This window comes from Coffea arabica, chromosome 8c, assembly GCF_036785885.1.
Source record: "Coffea arabica cultivar ET-39 chromosome 8c, Coffea Arabica ET-39 HiFi, whole genome shotgun sequence".
NCBI classification, from domain to species: Eukaryota; Viridiplantae; Streptophyta; class Magnoliopsida; order Gentianales; family Rubiaceae; genus Coffea; species Coffea arabica.
In genome coordinates, this window is record NC_092325.1 from 32,999,002 (window position 1) to 33,013,296 (window position 14,295).

The 14,295-nt window shown below is 34.7% G+C and overlaps 1 protein-coding gene across 3 annotated transcripts; it reads left to right on the forward strand.

Annotated features, from left to right (window-relative positions):
- Positions 1-1,943: 1,943 nt before the first annotated feature.
- Positions 1,944-7,228, forward strand: LOC113707371 (probable folate-biopterin transporter 2). Of its 3 annotated transcripts, none has more exons than XM_027229663.2 (5): positions 1,948-2,840; positions 5,238-5,497; positions 5,589-5,684; positions 5,755-5,925; positions 6,398-7,228. In XM_027229663.2, the coding sequence occupies exons 1-5, from the start codon at positions 2,474-2,476 to the stop codon at positions 6,992-6,994; spliced, it is 1,491 nt and encodes a 496-aa protein (XP_027085464.1). In that variant the 5' UTR covers positions 1,948-2,473; the 3' UTR covers positions 6,995-7,228. The 3 variants fall into 3 exon arrangements, with proteins under 3 accessions (XP_071919750.1, XP_027085464.1, XP_027085466.1); XM_027229665.2 differs by having other exon boundaries at positions 2,648-2,808; positions 6,398-7,177; XM_072063649.1 differs by lacking the exon at positions 5,755-5,925 and having other exon boundaries at positions 1,944-2,840.
- Positions 7,229-14,295: the final 7,067 nt, after the last annotated feature.

Sequence of the window (14,295 nt, forward strand, 5' to 3'; positions counted from 1 at the left end):
TATGAGGTGCACCAAATCAACTTTATATAATAATAATTCCAAACTTCATTGTTCCAAAGTGTTTTCTGTACAAGACTTTCAATAGCATAAATCCTTTGCGTTTGTTTAACTATTGATAATAGAATGATTATTTTTTCATGCAAAACAATAATTTGAATTTGGGATACATTTTCCTCTTCTTTTGTCATTGACAGTGGTCTGTATCGTTGCGTGATCACACAAATTATATGAAGCACTATGGTTCTCTTGATATTTTTCTTTAATCTAATGCACCAGTGATCAAGCATTTTAAGACATGGTTTTCATTTTTTTTTTCAAATATATCTCCATAAAATTCCTATCTTTTTTAGTTGAGTTTTCCTTGCTTTCCTTCCCTTCTTAGTAAGATAGTATATCCTTATACAATTAACTTTTTTTAGTAGACCTTTTTCTTTACTGAGGTTTATCCTTATAGAATAATTTTAGTGATAAATTCTTATAGGTAATTTGTCTCACATTATTTTTAAGAAGGCATATAGTTCAGGGTTTGAATTCTCCGAGTTGGGGGTGTAAAGGATATGGGGAGGGATAGGAGGATAAAAAAAATTAGAAGAAGTAAAATATTGTTAAGGAAAAATTGGGAGCCTATTTCGTAAAGGGGAAAAAAAAGGGAAAGTTTGAAAAGTCTTACTGGGATAGATTAAAAAATTTAAGATATAAAGTAGGGATAATTTTAGAAACCTCCCTAGATGTTTGTGGCAATATCAGTTGGTACCCATAAAACTTTGAAAAATCTCACATTCCTCCCTTATTTTCAACTTTTTGTAACATTATCAGCCCAATTCAAAAAATATTTTTAAGAAACTCACATTTGGAGAGAGGAAATATTGTCATGCCAAAATTGCCGTCATGTTATCCTACTATTTTTCATTTCAAAAGTGAATGTACATTACTAAAAGACCGAAAATAAAGACAAATAGTGTGAAAACATAGTTCTAAGAGAAAAAAATTACATTATTAGGTATTTTTAAAGTACAAAAGATTACTATTTAAGAGTATGTTTACGGTGCTTCAAGTCAGAAAAATTTATTTCCTTAAATGTAATGTGTTTTCTTTAATTTGAAAAGTTTTATAAATTTAAGAATTTTTGAATTTTCTAAATTTTTTTTTGTATAGACCAATGATTTGAATATTAGAAACAAACACAATGTCTAAACTTATACTTACAAACTCATTTGAGGTATTTTTAAAAATGTAAAAGTAACTTTTTTTAATTACAAAATATTTTTGAATGAATTTAGAATTTTATAAATTTTTTTAATGTTCTAATTTTTTGTCTAAATCAATAGCTTGAAAACAAGAGAAAGATATATTATTAACAATATATTTAGAAGCTTATTAGAGATATTTTCAAGGTGCAAAATGTTATTCTTTTGCTAGTTATAATAATTTTTTCTTTTAAATTTCATGTCCGGACAAATGACTTTAAAAATTACAGCAGGTATTTTAACCTCAATAATATGTTGTAATTTTTAAGGATTTAACATGGTTTGTTATGAAAACTAAAGGCCCACAAGAAAAGGGCAATTTTGGAATAGAAATATTTTACCTCTCCCAAAATGTGTTTTTAAATTGAATCTTTTGAAATTGGTTGATAGTGTTACAAAAAGTTGAAAATAAGGGAAATAGGTGAGATTTCTTAAAATTCAAGGATATCAAGTGATATTATCACAAATCCTAGGAGAGGTTTCTGAAATTATCCTTATAGAATATCTTAAACTAAATATCAGGATATCGAGTAAGAATTGATGTAAAGGATAAGGAGCAATGGAGCCCAAAGTCCAGGCAAAACATTTTCTTTAACGAATAGTAGGAAAAAGGGAAAAGAAAACAATTTTTTTTTTTAAACATAGGAAAAGAAAACAATTTTAAAAAGGCATAGAATAAGCCAAAATGGACGTACGTAAGTCAAATCTTCTAGTTTCCGCTGAGGGGTAACCAAAGAACACCACTCAGCTACCTTGACCTTGAGAACGACTCCTTAGTTCTTACTCCTCCTTCCTCATTAGGAAATGTGGTAAACATTACCGTTTTCGTCAGAGAGATAGATTAAAGAGATCTTGATGAGCAATGCAAGGTTGACAGAAGAAAGAAAAAGAAGCTTTTGATTTCAGTTTGGATGAATATTCTCTAGTCAACCATATTGCACGGTGCACATCTCATACTCAACTCTCCAGATCAGTATAAATACGAGATTGTTCTCAAGTCAACCTCACATTCAACTGGGAGAGAAAAGGGTTTGTTGTTGAAGATTCTTGAGAGGTGGTTTGGAAAATTCAGCCCCAGTTGGAGAAACTGGGAAATCCCCGAGGAAAACAAGATCCCAGGTTAGCTAGAAGTTGACTTTTTGGGGGATTATTGGGCACAGATTTTCAAGATAATTAGAGTTTACTGCTTCAATATTGGTCTTGCCTTAGGATCTTTGTAGATTTTGATGGGGGAGGAAGAAGAACTTCCAATTTATGCTGAGCAAGTGCAGCAAAATGAGCATGGAAAGGGGATCTGCAGTTGCTGCTATTGTGTGCCAGTGCATTGGCTCAGAAAGCTAGCTAGGGAAATGCATTGGAGTTTTGTGTTTGGAGTTGTGATTGTTTATGGGATAAGCCAAGGACTTGGTGGAGGTTTTGCGAGACTTGGAACAGAGTACTATATGAAGGAAGTTCAGAAGGTGCAGCCTTCTGAATCTCAGGTTTACCTAGGAATAACCAATATTCCTTGGATTGTTAAGCCTCTTTGGGGTCTGCTCACTGATGTTGTTCCCATTTTGGGGTATCGTCGGAGACCTTATTTCATTTTAGCTGGTAACACTATGCTAGTAGCATTTCTATCTATGCTGCAGAATTAAGATTAGATTGCCTTTTAGTTTGTTGCCATGTTATTTATAGTTCTTCACTATCTGCTCCATCAGCCATTTTTGCAGTCTTGTAGTTGAGTAATATCTATCAAAACTTGACACATATCAGGAAAGGTGTAAATTTAAGTATATAATAGCATCTTAGGATTGAAAATTCCATAAGAAAATACGGCTAAGGATATGACTCATGCTTTCCTATTCTTTATGCTTCTTCAAAGTTTAAGACCTAATAATATGTCAGGATGAAAAATAGGTGGCCTGAATTGAGGAATGACGAAAGGTGTAAATTTAAGTTTTTAATAGCATCTTAGGATTGAAAATTTCATAAGAAAAAACGGCTAAGGATATGACTCATGCTTTCCTATTCTTTATGCTTCTTCAAAGTTTAAGACCTAATAATATGTCAGGATGAAAAATAGGTGGCCTGAATTGAGGAATGAGGAAAGGTGTAAATTTAAGTTTATAATAGCATCTTACGATTGAAAATTCCATAAGAAAGTACGGCTAAGGATATGACTCTTGCTTTCCTATTCTCTATGCTTATTCAAAGTTTAAGACCTAATAATATGTCAGGATGAAAAATATGTGGCCTGAATTGTCAAGAAAATACTTTTTCTTAATAGTGTTTCCTCCATCCCCTCCTTGCCCCACTTAACAGTGGAAAGGAATAAAGAACAGTACAGAAGGAGAATGCAGAAGTATTTTTGTGAAAAATACCTGATATAATTGATGACTAATATGGAGCTTACTAGGAAATGCACTTTGGAAACATACTGCTATGTGTTCATGATTCTTCTTTTTCCATTAAAGCTCCAAAGGTTTTTCAAGGTAAGCTTGCAAGCTTATTGAATGTGTTACTTACCAAGAATGAAAGAACGAAAAAGATAAAATTATACCTTTTTTAGGCTTCTCTAACCATAGATGTCCTTTATGTAAGTGCTTTACTTTGATCAAACTTTCATAATATAATTATTTGGCTTATTCCATTTTGCTTCTAGAATGAGAAAGTAATTAATCTTCTTTAAACTGGAATACTAAAGATTTGGCCCTCTGCTATTATCATCATGAAGTGCAATGTTAAGATTGGCTTGTGCCTAATCAGATGAAATTAGAATATTCTGCTATATTTTGTCGGCTTTTATGATGTTCATTCCTGTGATACTCATGTGTGCTGATGCTATTTCATGGCTATTAGTGTCATACGTTTGATGATTTACCCTTTTTTATATCTTGACAGTCTATGGTAGTAGCAGATATCTGTGTATGCCTTTTACTTCCATGTGCTTGCTGTGTCCATTGGGTTACTAGACATGCAGTCGAGATATATGACTCTCTCTTCTCTGCATTTCTTCTCCATTGGACTATTTACAGAATTGCCGAGGCATTCACAAGTAGTAAACATGCACCTCACATAGTCTTAACTGGCTTGGTTTTCCCCTCATAGCTGCTAATCCTTACATTTCCCGCTTGCATAGGACCATAATCATGACAAGAAAATGAATGATCTGCAGAACATTGCTTGACTCCTAAATTCATAACTGTTTATGTGTATTTCTACTAAAACAAACAAAAACAAGCAGGACTAGAGGTATGGTTTTGTACATGCATTGCATTTTGGATGGAGAAAAACTACAGTAAACTAGCTGAGGAAATGCATCAAAGAGAACTACCAAATATTGAAAGCTTTTGTCATCCATTAAATGTCCTGTCTCTTATTTGAAGGAAAACTCTGATGTCTCAAGGTGATTAAAAGATAGAAATAGAAAAACAAAGAAGCTTGTGTCTTTTTGTCTGGTCATAAGATGTGGAATTGACATGGCATGAGATTTAAAGCGCACATCATTATACTGTATATAGTTGAATAAGCAATATCAATTATCAGAGTATCTTTTCTTCTCTTGGGGCTGATAGTATGAAGACTTAGGCTGAAATGTGATTGTTATATGTTTCTATGCTTATATACCCATTTTGTTTGACTACAAGACATTATATGGGTAACTATGGTCTGCTTATTTGCTTCTTGAGAAGTTATCTACTTCATCAGCTTATCAGTAAACAGGGTTAATCATCAAAGATCCATTGTTAACCTGGTGTATACTTCAGTATTTGACACAGATGTGTGGTGGACTGGTTAGATAAAATGAACTTCTTGTTTTTCTTTTATGGTTCATCACATATGAGCAGCAGATGGTATTGCATTCCATGATAAATGAGAAATGCCTGTGTCTGCTCAAATATCCTTATGGTTAACTAGCTTTTGCTAATTCCTATGCATGCATTTAGTTGATAACTGCTCAACTGAAGCAGGACCTCTAAGAAGAGAAATGCTTTTGGTTTTTTTCAGGTTTTGTTGGAGTTATCTCCATGCTGTTCTTGTCATTGCACAAGAATCTGCATATTGTATATGCATTGCTGTTGATGACTGCAGGAAGTGCTGGAGTGGCAATAGCAGATGTTACTGTTGATGCTTGTGTGGCACAGAATAGTGGTACCCATCCTTCCCTTGCAGCTGACATGCAAAGCTTGTGTGCTTTAAGTTCTTCTATTGGTTCACTGGTTGGATTCTCTTTAAGTGGTATCTTTGTTCACTTAATTGGCCCCAACGTAAGCTTTTCTTCTACTCTGGTTGAATTCTCTTTAAATGGTATCTTTGTTCACTTAATTCGCTTAAAATTGTTCTTTTGACAAACAAAAGGGGGTGTTCGGCTTGTTGTCCATACCAGCTGGGCTTGTCTTGTTAGTTGGTGTTTTGCTCAAGGAACCACAGATGCCAAACTTTGCTTATCAACAGGTGCTCATAGTCCCCTTTAACTATCTGATTTTGATTCGATTTAAACACTTACATCCTGTTCCATCATCAGGTAAGTCTGAAGTTTCTTGATGCTGCTAAAGCTATGTGGAATACACTGATATGCCCAAATGTGTGGGGACCATGTTTATATATGTACTTATCCTTTGCATTAAGTTTAGACATCTATGAAGGAATGTTCTACTGGGTTACTGATCCAGAGGCAGGTCCAGCTTTGTCTAAGGTATATTGACTTCTCAATCTTTGTTAGTCATGACATTGAGTTAAAAGCCAAGAATGTTGCTACAATTACAAAACATCTTTGAAACTTTTACAGGTGAATGAACAAATGTCTGTATTGCATTTTGCATAAAACACATTTGGCATTTGCTATGAGCTGCAGGCATAGTGGGAATTTGTTTTTTCCTCAGTTTCAGGGAGTCATAACACTCTTTACTGGTGCAAATAAATTACTCTGCCTTTGTTCAAGTGACTTTGTAGGGGGGGGTTGGGGGGTGGGGGGGAGCCAAGGGCTGGATTGAATGCAGTACATGGAAAATCTAGACTTGAACAAGAACAATTTACTACAACTGGAATCTTCATGATCTCATTTTCACTTTTTTTTTTTGGTGGTGGGTTTTGCACAATATATTAGGCAGCATTTACCTTGCAATTTATGCAGTTTAGGCCCCTAATTGTAAATTTTCCCCATGCAGGAGAGCATGGGTTTTGTTATGGCAGTTGGCTCTGTTGGCTCTCTTTTAGGAGCTGTTCTGTATCAGTACGGATTGAAAAATCATCCCTTTCGGGACCTACTCTTCTGGACTCAGTTACTATATGGCTTATCAGGAATGCTGGATTTGGTGCTGGTTCTGCGCTTGAACTTACAATATGGGATTCCTGATTATTTCTTTGTGGTAATTGATGCAAGTGTTTCTCAGATGATTGGACGGCTTAAATGGATGCCGCTTCTAGTTTTAAGCTCCAAACTTTGTCCTCCTGGAATAGAAGGAACCTTTTTTGCCTTGCTAATGTCAATTGACAATGCTGGACTTATGTCATCCTCATGGGTTGGAGGCTTCTTGCTTCATATACTGAATGTCACAAGGACAAGATTTGATAATCTCTGGCTGGCCATTTTGATTCGGAACTTCTTGAGAATCGCTCCACTAACTCTGCTGTTTCTGGTCCCTAGAGCTGATCCCAATGCTTCCATTCTTCCAGACGAAGTTACAAGCTCAAAAGAGCGCTCTGAACCTACAGTAACAGAAAATGTTGAACTTGTTAGCCTTGTTAAAGAGGCAGATGATTAGTTAGGCTTAGCATATATCAGGCCTTAAAATGGTAAGATACTATAGTTGATATACACGGATATTCAAGAAACAGGCTTAAATTTTCTCTGAGATTCTTCCCATTTTACAATTTCAGATTTAACAATCTTCAACATTCATTGTATTTCCAGTCATATAATGTCACGGATGTCTTGTTCTAAACAATCAAGTTGCAGAGGATGAGAAATTAGTGAAAGAACAGAGCTTTTTACTTCTCGACTCCGTTTTAAGTGTGTTTGATAACTCCGTCAAGGAAATCGATGTATACTGTTCCATATTCAGATTTTTTTTCCCTGTAAAAACATGTTCTAATTAATCATATATATTTTGTAGTAATTTGTTGGTGATTGGACTATGCTGTGAAAAGTGTACTACTCTGTTAATTGCCACATAGACTCTAGGATTAGCCACAGTGGACAAAAACGGATTAAAGCATCTTCAACAACTCTTTTCCATTTGACCACTTGACACCTTCCATATTTTTTCCTTAGTTAAAACCTTAACTGCTGCTAGAGCATAAATTTTGAGTACAACCTCTCAAACATCAAAGAATTATTGTTGGTGATGTTTAATAGTTGAAATCTCGTTCTCGCAAACAAAAAGGTAATCAAAAGCATCTTCTCTTTTGTTTCTTAATTGAATAAATATCAAAATATTCTGATGGGCCCTGGAAAACCTTGACTAATGGTTGCTTAGAAATAATTCTTTCCACCATGTGTTTGATGAAATATCCAGGAGAAAAAACAAAGGTAGGAAGACATAGCGTACATGATACGAATATTGCAGCAAAATTACATGGGAAGAATCAAATTTACGTTACCTTTTCCTTCCTTTAAAATAAAAAAATTTCCAGCTTTTAGTTCATTTTTTAGTGATTAAATTTCATACAACGGACTTCACCGGAGGTGAGTAGATTGAACTTTCCTTTTCTTGCTATCGTCCGCGTGGCTGATTGGATGACCATGTGGCAGAAAAAATGTTATTTTGGGCATAAAATTTAGAGTTGAATAATTTTGGGTATATTTTTTAGAAAAAGGATTATTTTGGCTAAAAACTCTGCCAGAGGGGTCCAAAGGGATACCATTAATAGGGTTTTCAAGCGTTATTTTTTAGAAAAGTGAAATTAGATTAGGAAAATTTTTAAATTTGAGGTGGATAATAAATATGAGCATGTATTTATATGATAAATTTATGTGTAAATATACATCGTAGTCTTCTGACAAGGGAAAAGTGACAGGATTGATTACTACCAAAAGCTTTCTCTTGCGTATTAAATGAAAGATAGCCTAAATGATCCGAGTTGATCATATCGATTAGAAAATCAGGTGCAAATGTGTATCTTGACATGGCGGATGGAGAAATCAGGGATACCTATTTTTTTTTTATCCACTTTGTCTTACAATTTGAGCAAATGCAATAATTTTGGAAGAATTTCCAAGATTGAAGTATTATGAGATGTACATAACAAAAATTTATTATGCAAAATGGAAATAGGTGGAAACCCTGTGTAAAATTGTATAATTTCTTAAACGGTGTGATTAATCATCCTATAAAAATTCATTAAGGTCCCGGTTGAAAATACAAAATTAATTGAAAATGAAATATGCCCAAATCATCCATTTTTTAATTTTTTGGTTTTAATGTTAATGTAAATAACGCTAAATAATATAGCATTCAACACATTTCTGAAATAACTTTATATTATTTCTTGAACTTGTTCTGAAGTCTTTGTTCAGAACTAAATTAGAGCCAGGTCTTTGTTAGTAATGGATATCCAAAATATTAGTTCTTGGTTAGTACCGGAGTTTTTTTTTAAAAAAAATTTCTTGTTTTTGCTACTTGCAGAATGTCTGTTTTCCTTTCTTCTTGGTTGATTTTCTTTTTTGTGCACATTAATATGCAATCTGCTAACTTGCTTCATATATTGTCACTTGGGGAAACAATTTGTTTCTGAGTTGGAAACAGGTAAAAACACTCAATGTTAAGGTAAAGATTTGGAACAGACATTGAACCTCAATATATTTCATGAACCTTTTAGCATTTATAGGTACCGGAATTTCATTCCAAGCAAATCATAGGATTGTATGGTTTCAAGAGCTATTACCGCACATTAGATATGCGGTTTCAAAAAAAAATTCAAATCGCTGCAAATCAGATATGCAGTTTGAAAAAAAAATTCAGATAAGTTGAATTTGCGGCGATTTTCCAGCCGGTTGATCAATGGTCCACAAATTTGGCCGCAAATTTAATGTGCGGCATTTAAAAAAAAATTTTCATTCACTGCAAATTTTGTGTTCAGCAATATAAATAAAACAACTTTTTTTTGCACCTTCAAATCACGATCGTTGATCAAATGTTAATCAATGGTCCATCTATGGCTAAAATAAAACATTTAGCCGAAAATCTTACCTTAAAAAAAATTCTTAACTTGTTCAAAAAAATTCCAAAAATAAATTGAATTTATTTTGCGCCAATATTGGCAGTTGCGACGACCCTTATTTCAGACACGAACCCTACATAACACCACATTTGAGATGATTGTGTGTATCAACATTATTCTGAGAAATTCTTTAATGTGGATTCGTACTTTAAAAAAAATGATAGCCTTGATGTTGTCCTTGGTCATGATGAGGCAACTGAGTTATTGGTCTTATTCGGCCTTAACAGAACATCCATAGATCCACTACATCTTCCTCCTTCGTTCCATGATTGTTACCCTACTCCTTAATCACGAAAAATTAAAAATTAACTCAAAAATTTTATAGGAATGGGGAGATTAATTTCATTGTAAAACCCACGTTTTTTTTATTATTCAATTTTATTTTTCTCATTAATTCTGTGGTAATTTTCCTATGGGTAAAAAGTAAAAGACTTGTAAAGAATGTTAAGGGGTTAATTGGGGATTAAGGAGGAGATAAGAAAGGATAAGTTAAAAAAAAATCTCCAATCACGTAACCACCATGTAGTGGGTAGTTATTAGAGATTTAAAACACTTATCTAAAAAAATTAAAGAAACAACATTGTTCTTAATTCTCATTATCTTCATTCCCTTAGAGCAAGAACCATCTAAAAATAGAGAAGGAGAAGAAAACGTCATCGTTGATCAAGCAAGCAACTAAGCATCTAGACCAGTAAGTCCCTAACGTACATTAAAAATTTTCCTTTTAAGTCTTGTTAATTTCATGAATTATTTTAATGATTTTACATATATGTATATTAGGATATATATATACACCTGTTACGAGAAATTTAGGAAAATTCATGTCTAGATTAGTAGGAATATTGTGTTAAATTTTAAATATGTGATGAAGCGGTGATGATGATGTAATTAGGGTTTTGGAAATTTTGGTTTGTGTTGGAGTTTGATTCTAGAAATTTGAGGAAGAGGAAGAAGACTTGTTTGTGGAAAATGGGTCAAAATACAGGTCACGGGTCGGGTCTAACCGAGTAGTATTTTAGAAAATGGATTGAGTGTATAAGTTAAGTAAATGGGTCAGATTTAAATAACTAGAACCGGACCATTTATAAATGGACTAGTATTGCTTCGTTTAGTTGGATGTTTGGGGCCGAAGTTAAATGGGTGGTGGGATAAAAATTAGAAAACAGAAAAAGGAAATCGTTGGGCTAAACAATCATATTAGACTGGAAATAATTGGTAAGCCCAATAGTCTTTAATTGAATAAACCCATGAATAAAGTCTAGGCTAATAATATAGGGTATACATGTTATTAAACAATAAGCCCAACATAATACGATTTAAAGAAGGTGCAAAACCTATGAGATAATTGCAAATGAGACTAAATCCCCTAATTATGAAAGTGGTAAAAATGGAAATAGTCAAGTTGTTGGATGTGGAGATGATTTATGCCATCTCTGATAGCCTATGGGTGAGCCAGTGCAAGTAGTTCCAAAAAAACCCGGAATCACCGTAGAACCTAATAACAATGGAGAACTTGTTCCTGTTCGCAAATTAATGGGATGGCGGCAATGCATCGACTATCAGAAGCTAAACGCCGTCACCAAAACAGACCACTATCCTCTTCCTTTTATTGATCAAATGATTGAAAGATTAGCTTGTCTTGCTTACTACTACTTTTTGGATGGTTTTTCAGACTATTTTCAGATGGTAAAGCACCAGAGGACCAGGAGAAAACTATTTTCACACACCCATTCGGTACATTCGTGTATAGAAAAATGTCCTTTGGATTTGTTACGCTCCTGCGATTTTTCAGATGTGTATGGTAAGTATTTTTTTAAATATGTTGAGAAAATAATAGAGGTTTTTATGGATAATTTTAGTGTTTAGGGAGATAGTTTCAATGAATGCCTTGAGAATTTGACTTTAATTCTTAAAAGATGTATTGAAACTAATCTTATGCTTAATTGAAAAAAATGTCACTTTATGGTTGAGTATGGGATAGTTTTAGATCATGTAGTATCATCTAAGGGTATTGAAATTTGATAAAATAAAAATAGATCTCATATCTTCCTTACTGTATTCCACTAGTGTGCGGGAAGTGCATTTTTTTTGGAACATGCAGATTTTTATCGCAGATTTATCAATAATTTTTTCAAAATTAGAGTGCCACATGACATTTGATTTTGATGAGGAGTGCAAGAAGGCGTTCGATTGCTTGAAGGAGTTGTTGATTTCCCCACCAATCATACAACCTACAGATTGGAACCTCCCATTCGAGATCATGTGTGATGCAACTGATAGCACAGTAGGGATTGCATTGGGCCAAAGGACCGGAAAGGCTGCACAGGTGATCTATTATGCATTTAAAACTTTGAGTGGAGTTCAACTCAATTACACGACCACGGAAAAAGAGCCTTGAGCAATTATTTTTTCTTTAGCAAAATTTCGCTCTTATTTGCAAGAAGTTAAAGTGATTGTGTATTCTGACCATACAGTGCTACGGTACCTATTGACCAAGAAGGATGCTAAACTAAGATTAATCAAGTGGATTTTACTTCTACAAGAATTTGATTTGGAGATTCGTGATAAGGAAGGAGCTGAAAACTTAGTAGCAGATGATTTAAGTCGCTTACCCGTTGTTAAAGACTATTTCATAATAAAGGAGACCTTCCCTGATGAGCAACTGTTCTCTACTTGTTCTTCTCTCCCTTGATATGCAGATAATAGTTCAGTCACTAATCAATTGCCTGTAGGTTGGTCTAAGGCACAAAGAGATAAGTTTAGGAGTGATGTTAAGTATTACTTGTGGGATGACCCCTACTTATGGAGACAGTGTGTGAATCAAGTATGGCGAAGATATGTAAGTACGATTGAGTTCAATTCAATTTTAACGTTTTGTCACTCTTATGCATGTGGAGGTCATTTTGGACCGCAAAGGATGGTTCACAAAATGTTGGAAAGCGGATTTTACTAGCCAACTATCTTCAAGGATGCGTACTTGTTCTATAAGTCATGTGATAGACACTAAAGGGTAGGAAATATATCTAGTAGAAATAAGATGCCACAATCTCCTATGATTTTTTGTGAAATTTTTTATGTGTGGAGTATTAATTTTATGTGTCCCTTCCTTTCATCTTATGATTTCCTTTATATATTGTTGGCAGTAGATTATATGTCGAAATGGGTGGAAGCAAAAGCCACATGGACTAATGATTCTAATGTGGTTGCAGATTTTATTCGATCACAGATTTTTGTTCGTTTTGGCATACCATGAGCTATGATCAGTGATAGAGGAAAACGCTTTTGCAATAAAATGATGGCGGCTTTATTCCGAAAATATGGAGTGACTCATAAGGTGTCTATATCCTATCACCCCTAAACAAATGGTCAAGCGGAGGTTTCGAATTAAAAAATCAAATCGATATTAGAGAAGATGGTTCGTTTTGATAAAAAAGATTAGAGTTTTAGGTTGGAGAATGCATTATGGGCTTATAGGATCGCCTACATGACACCTATAGGGATATCTCCCTATAGGCTAGTATTTGGGAAGCCGTGTCATTTGCCAATAGAACTCAAACACAAAGCATATTGGGTGACAAAACAGTGCAGCAAGGATCTTAAAGAGGCTGGAGTTCGTAGAAAACTCCAATTGCAAGAATTGGAGGAGTTGAGGAATGAGACCTATGAAAATGCAACCATTTATAAAGGAGAAGATTAGGATTTTTCATGACCAACAAGTTGCAAAAAATTCTCTGTAGTTGGCAAAAAATTCTTCTCTATCAATCTTATTTGAAGCTCTTTCCAGGTAAGTTGCATTCTCATTGGATTGGTCTATTTGTTGTGACTAATGTTTTTCACTATGGTGCAATGGAAATTTAGAGTTTACAGACGGATGAGAAATTTGTGGTCAATAGCCATTGCCTTAAACCCTATCATGAAGGTGTTTCAATGGAGAAGGTGGATATCATACATCTCGAAAATCCCACCTATACTGTTTGAGCAATATTCGACCATATCTAATCAAAGACGTTAAAAAAAGGCGCTTATTGGGAGGCAACCCAATTTTTTTTATTGATTATCAGTTTTTATTATGTGTTTTATGATGTTTATCCTAGGTTTTACATATTTATCAGGTTTAATTTTCATTTTTGATAATTAAGAGACGTCCCTCCAATAAGACGTGCCGGCATCTTGTGGGCACATGCTAATGCGAAATTACCCAACTCCACGGTCAGAAGACTATGGACCAATATGATGTGCTCACATCTTGTTAATGAAGAGCTCATATTCCAATTTTAAACATTTCAGCTGATGACCAGGCAACAAGCGACAAGATGTGCTCGCGCCTTGAGAGTACATGCTAATGAGGAATTACTCAACCTCAACATCAGAAAGCTCTAGACCCACAAGATGTGCTCACGTCTTGTTCCACAATGGGGAGCAAAAAAAAAAATTGATGAAAAAAATTTCTTTTTTTTTTTCTCTTTCTCTTCTTTTCTCTCTTTTTCTTTATTTCTTCTCTCTTTTCTTTCTTTCCTTTTCTCTTCCTCTCTCTTTATCCCTTCTTTCTTTCTCTTCATCGCCGCACGATCCAGCGTAGCCTACAATTCTCGCACCGCCATCGTGCAACCACCGTTGCTCTGTTGCCGTTGTCACCCGTACGCATTGCCGTCACCACTGCCGTTGCCATCTACTCACTTCTCGTCGCTGCTGTGCCGTTGCCGTTCTGTCGCTAACGTTGTTTCTCGTCCCAATCGCCGCCCACTGTCCCCAGTCGTTGTCTCCTCGTTTGAATCGGCCAACACCTTCATCACCACTACTGTTTCGCCATTGACCCGCCTCTTGAATGGCTGTCGCATCTCCT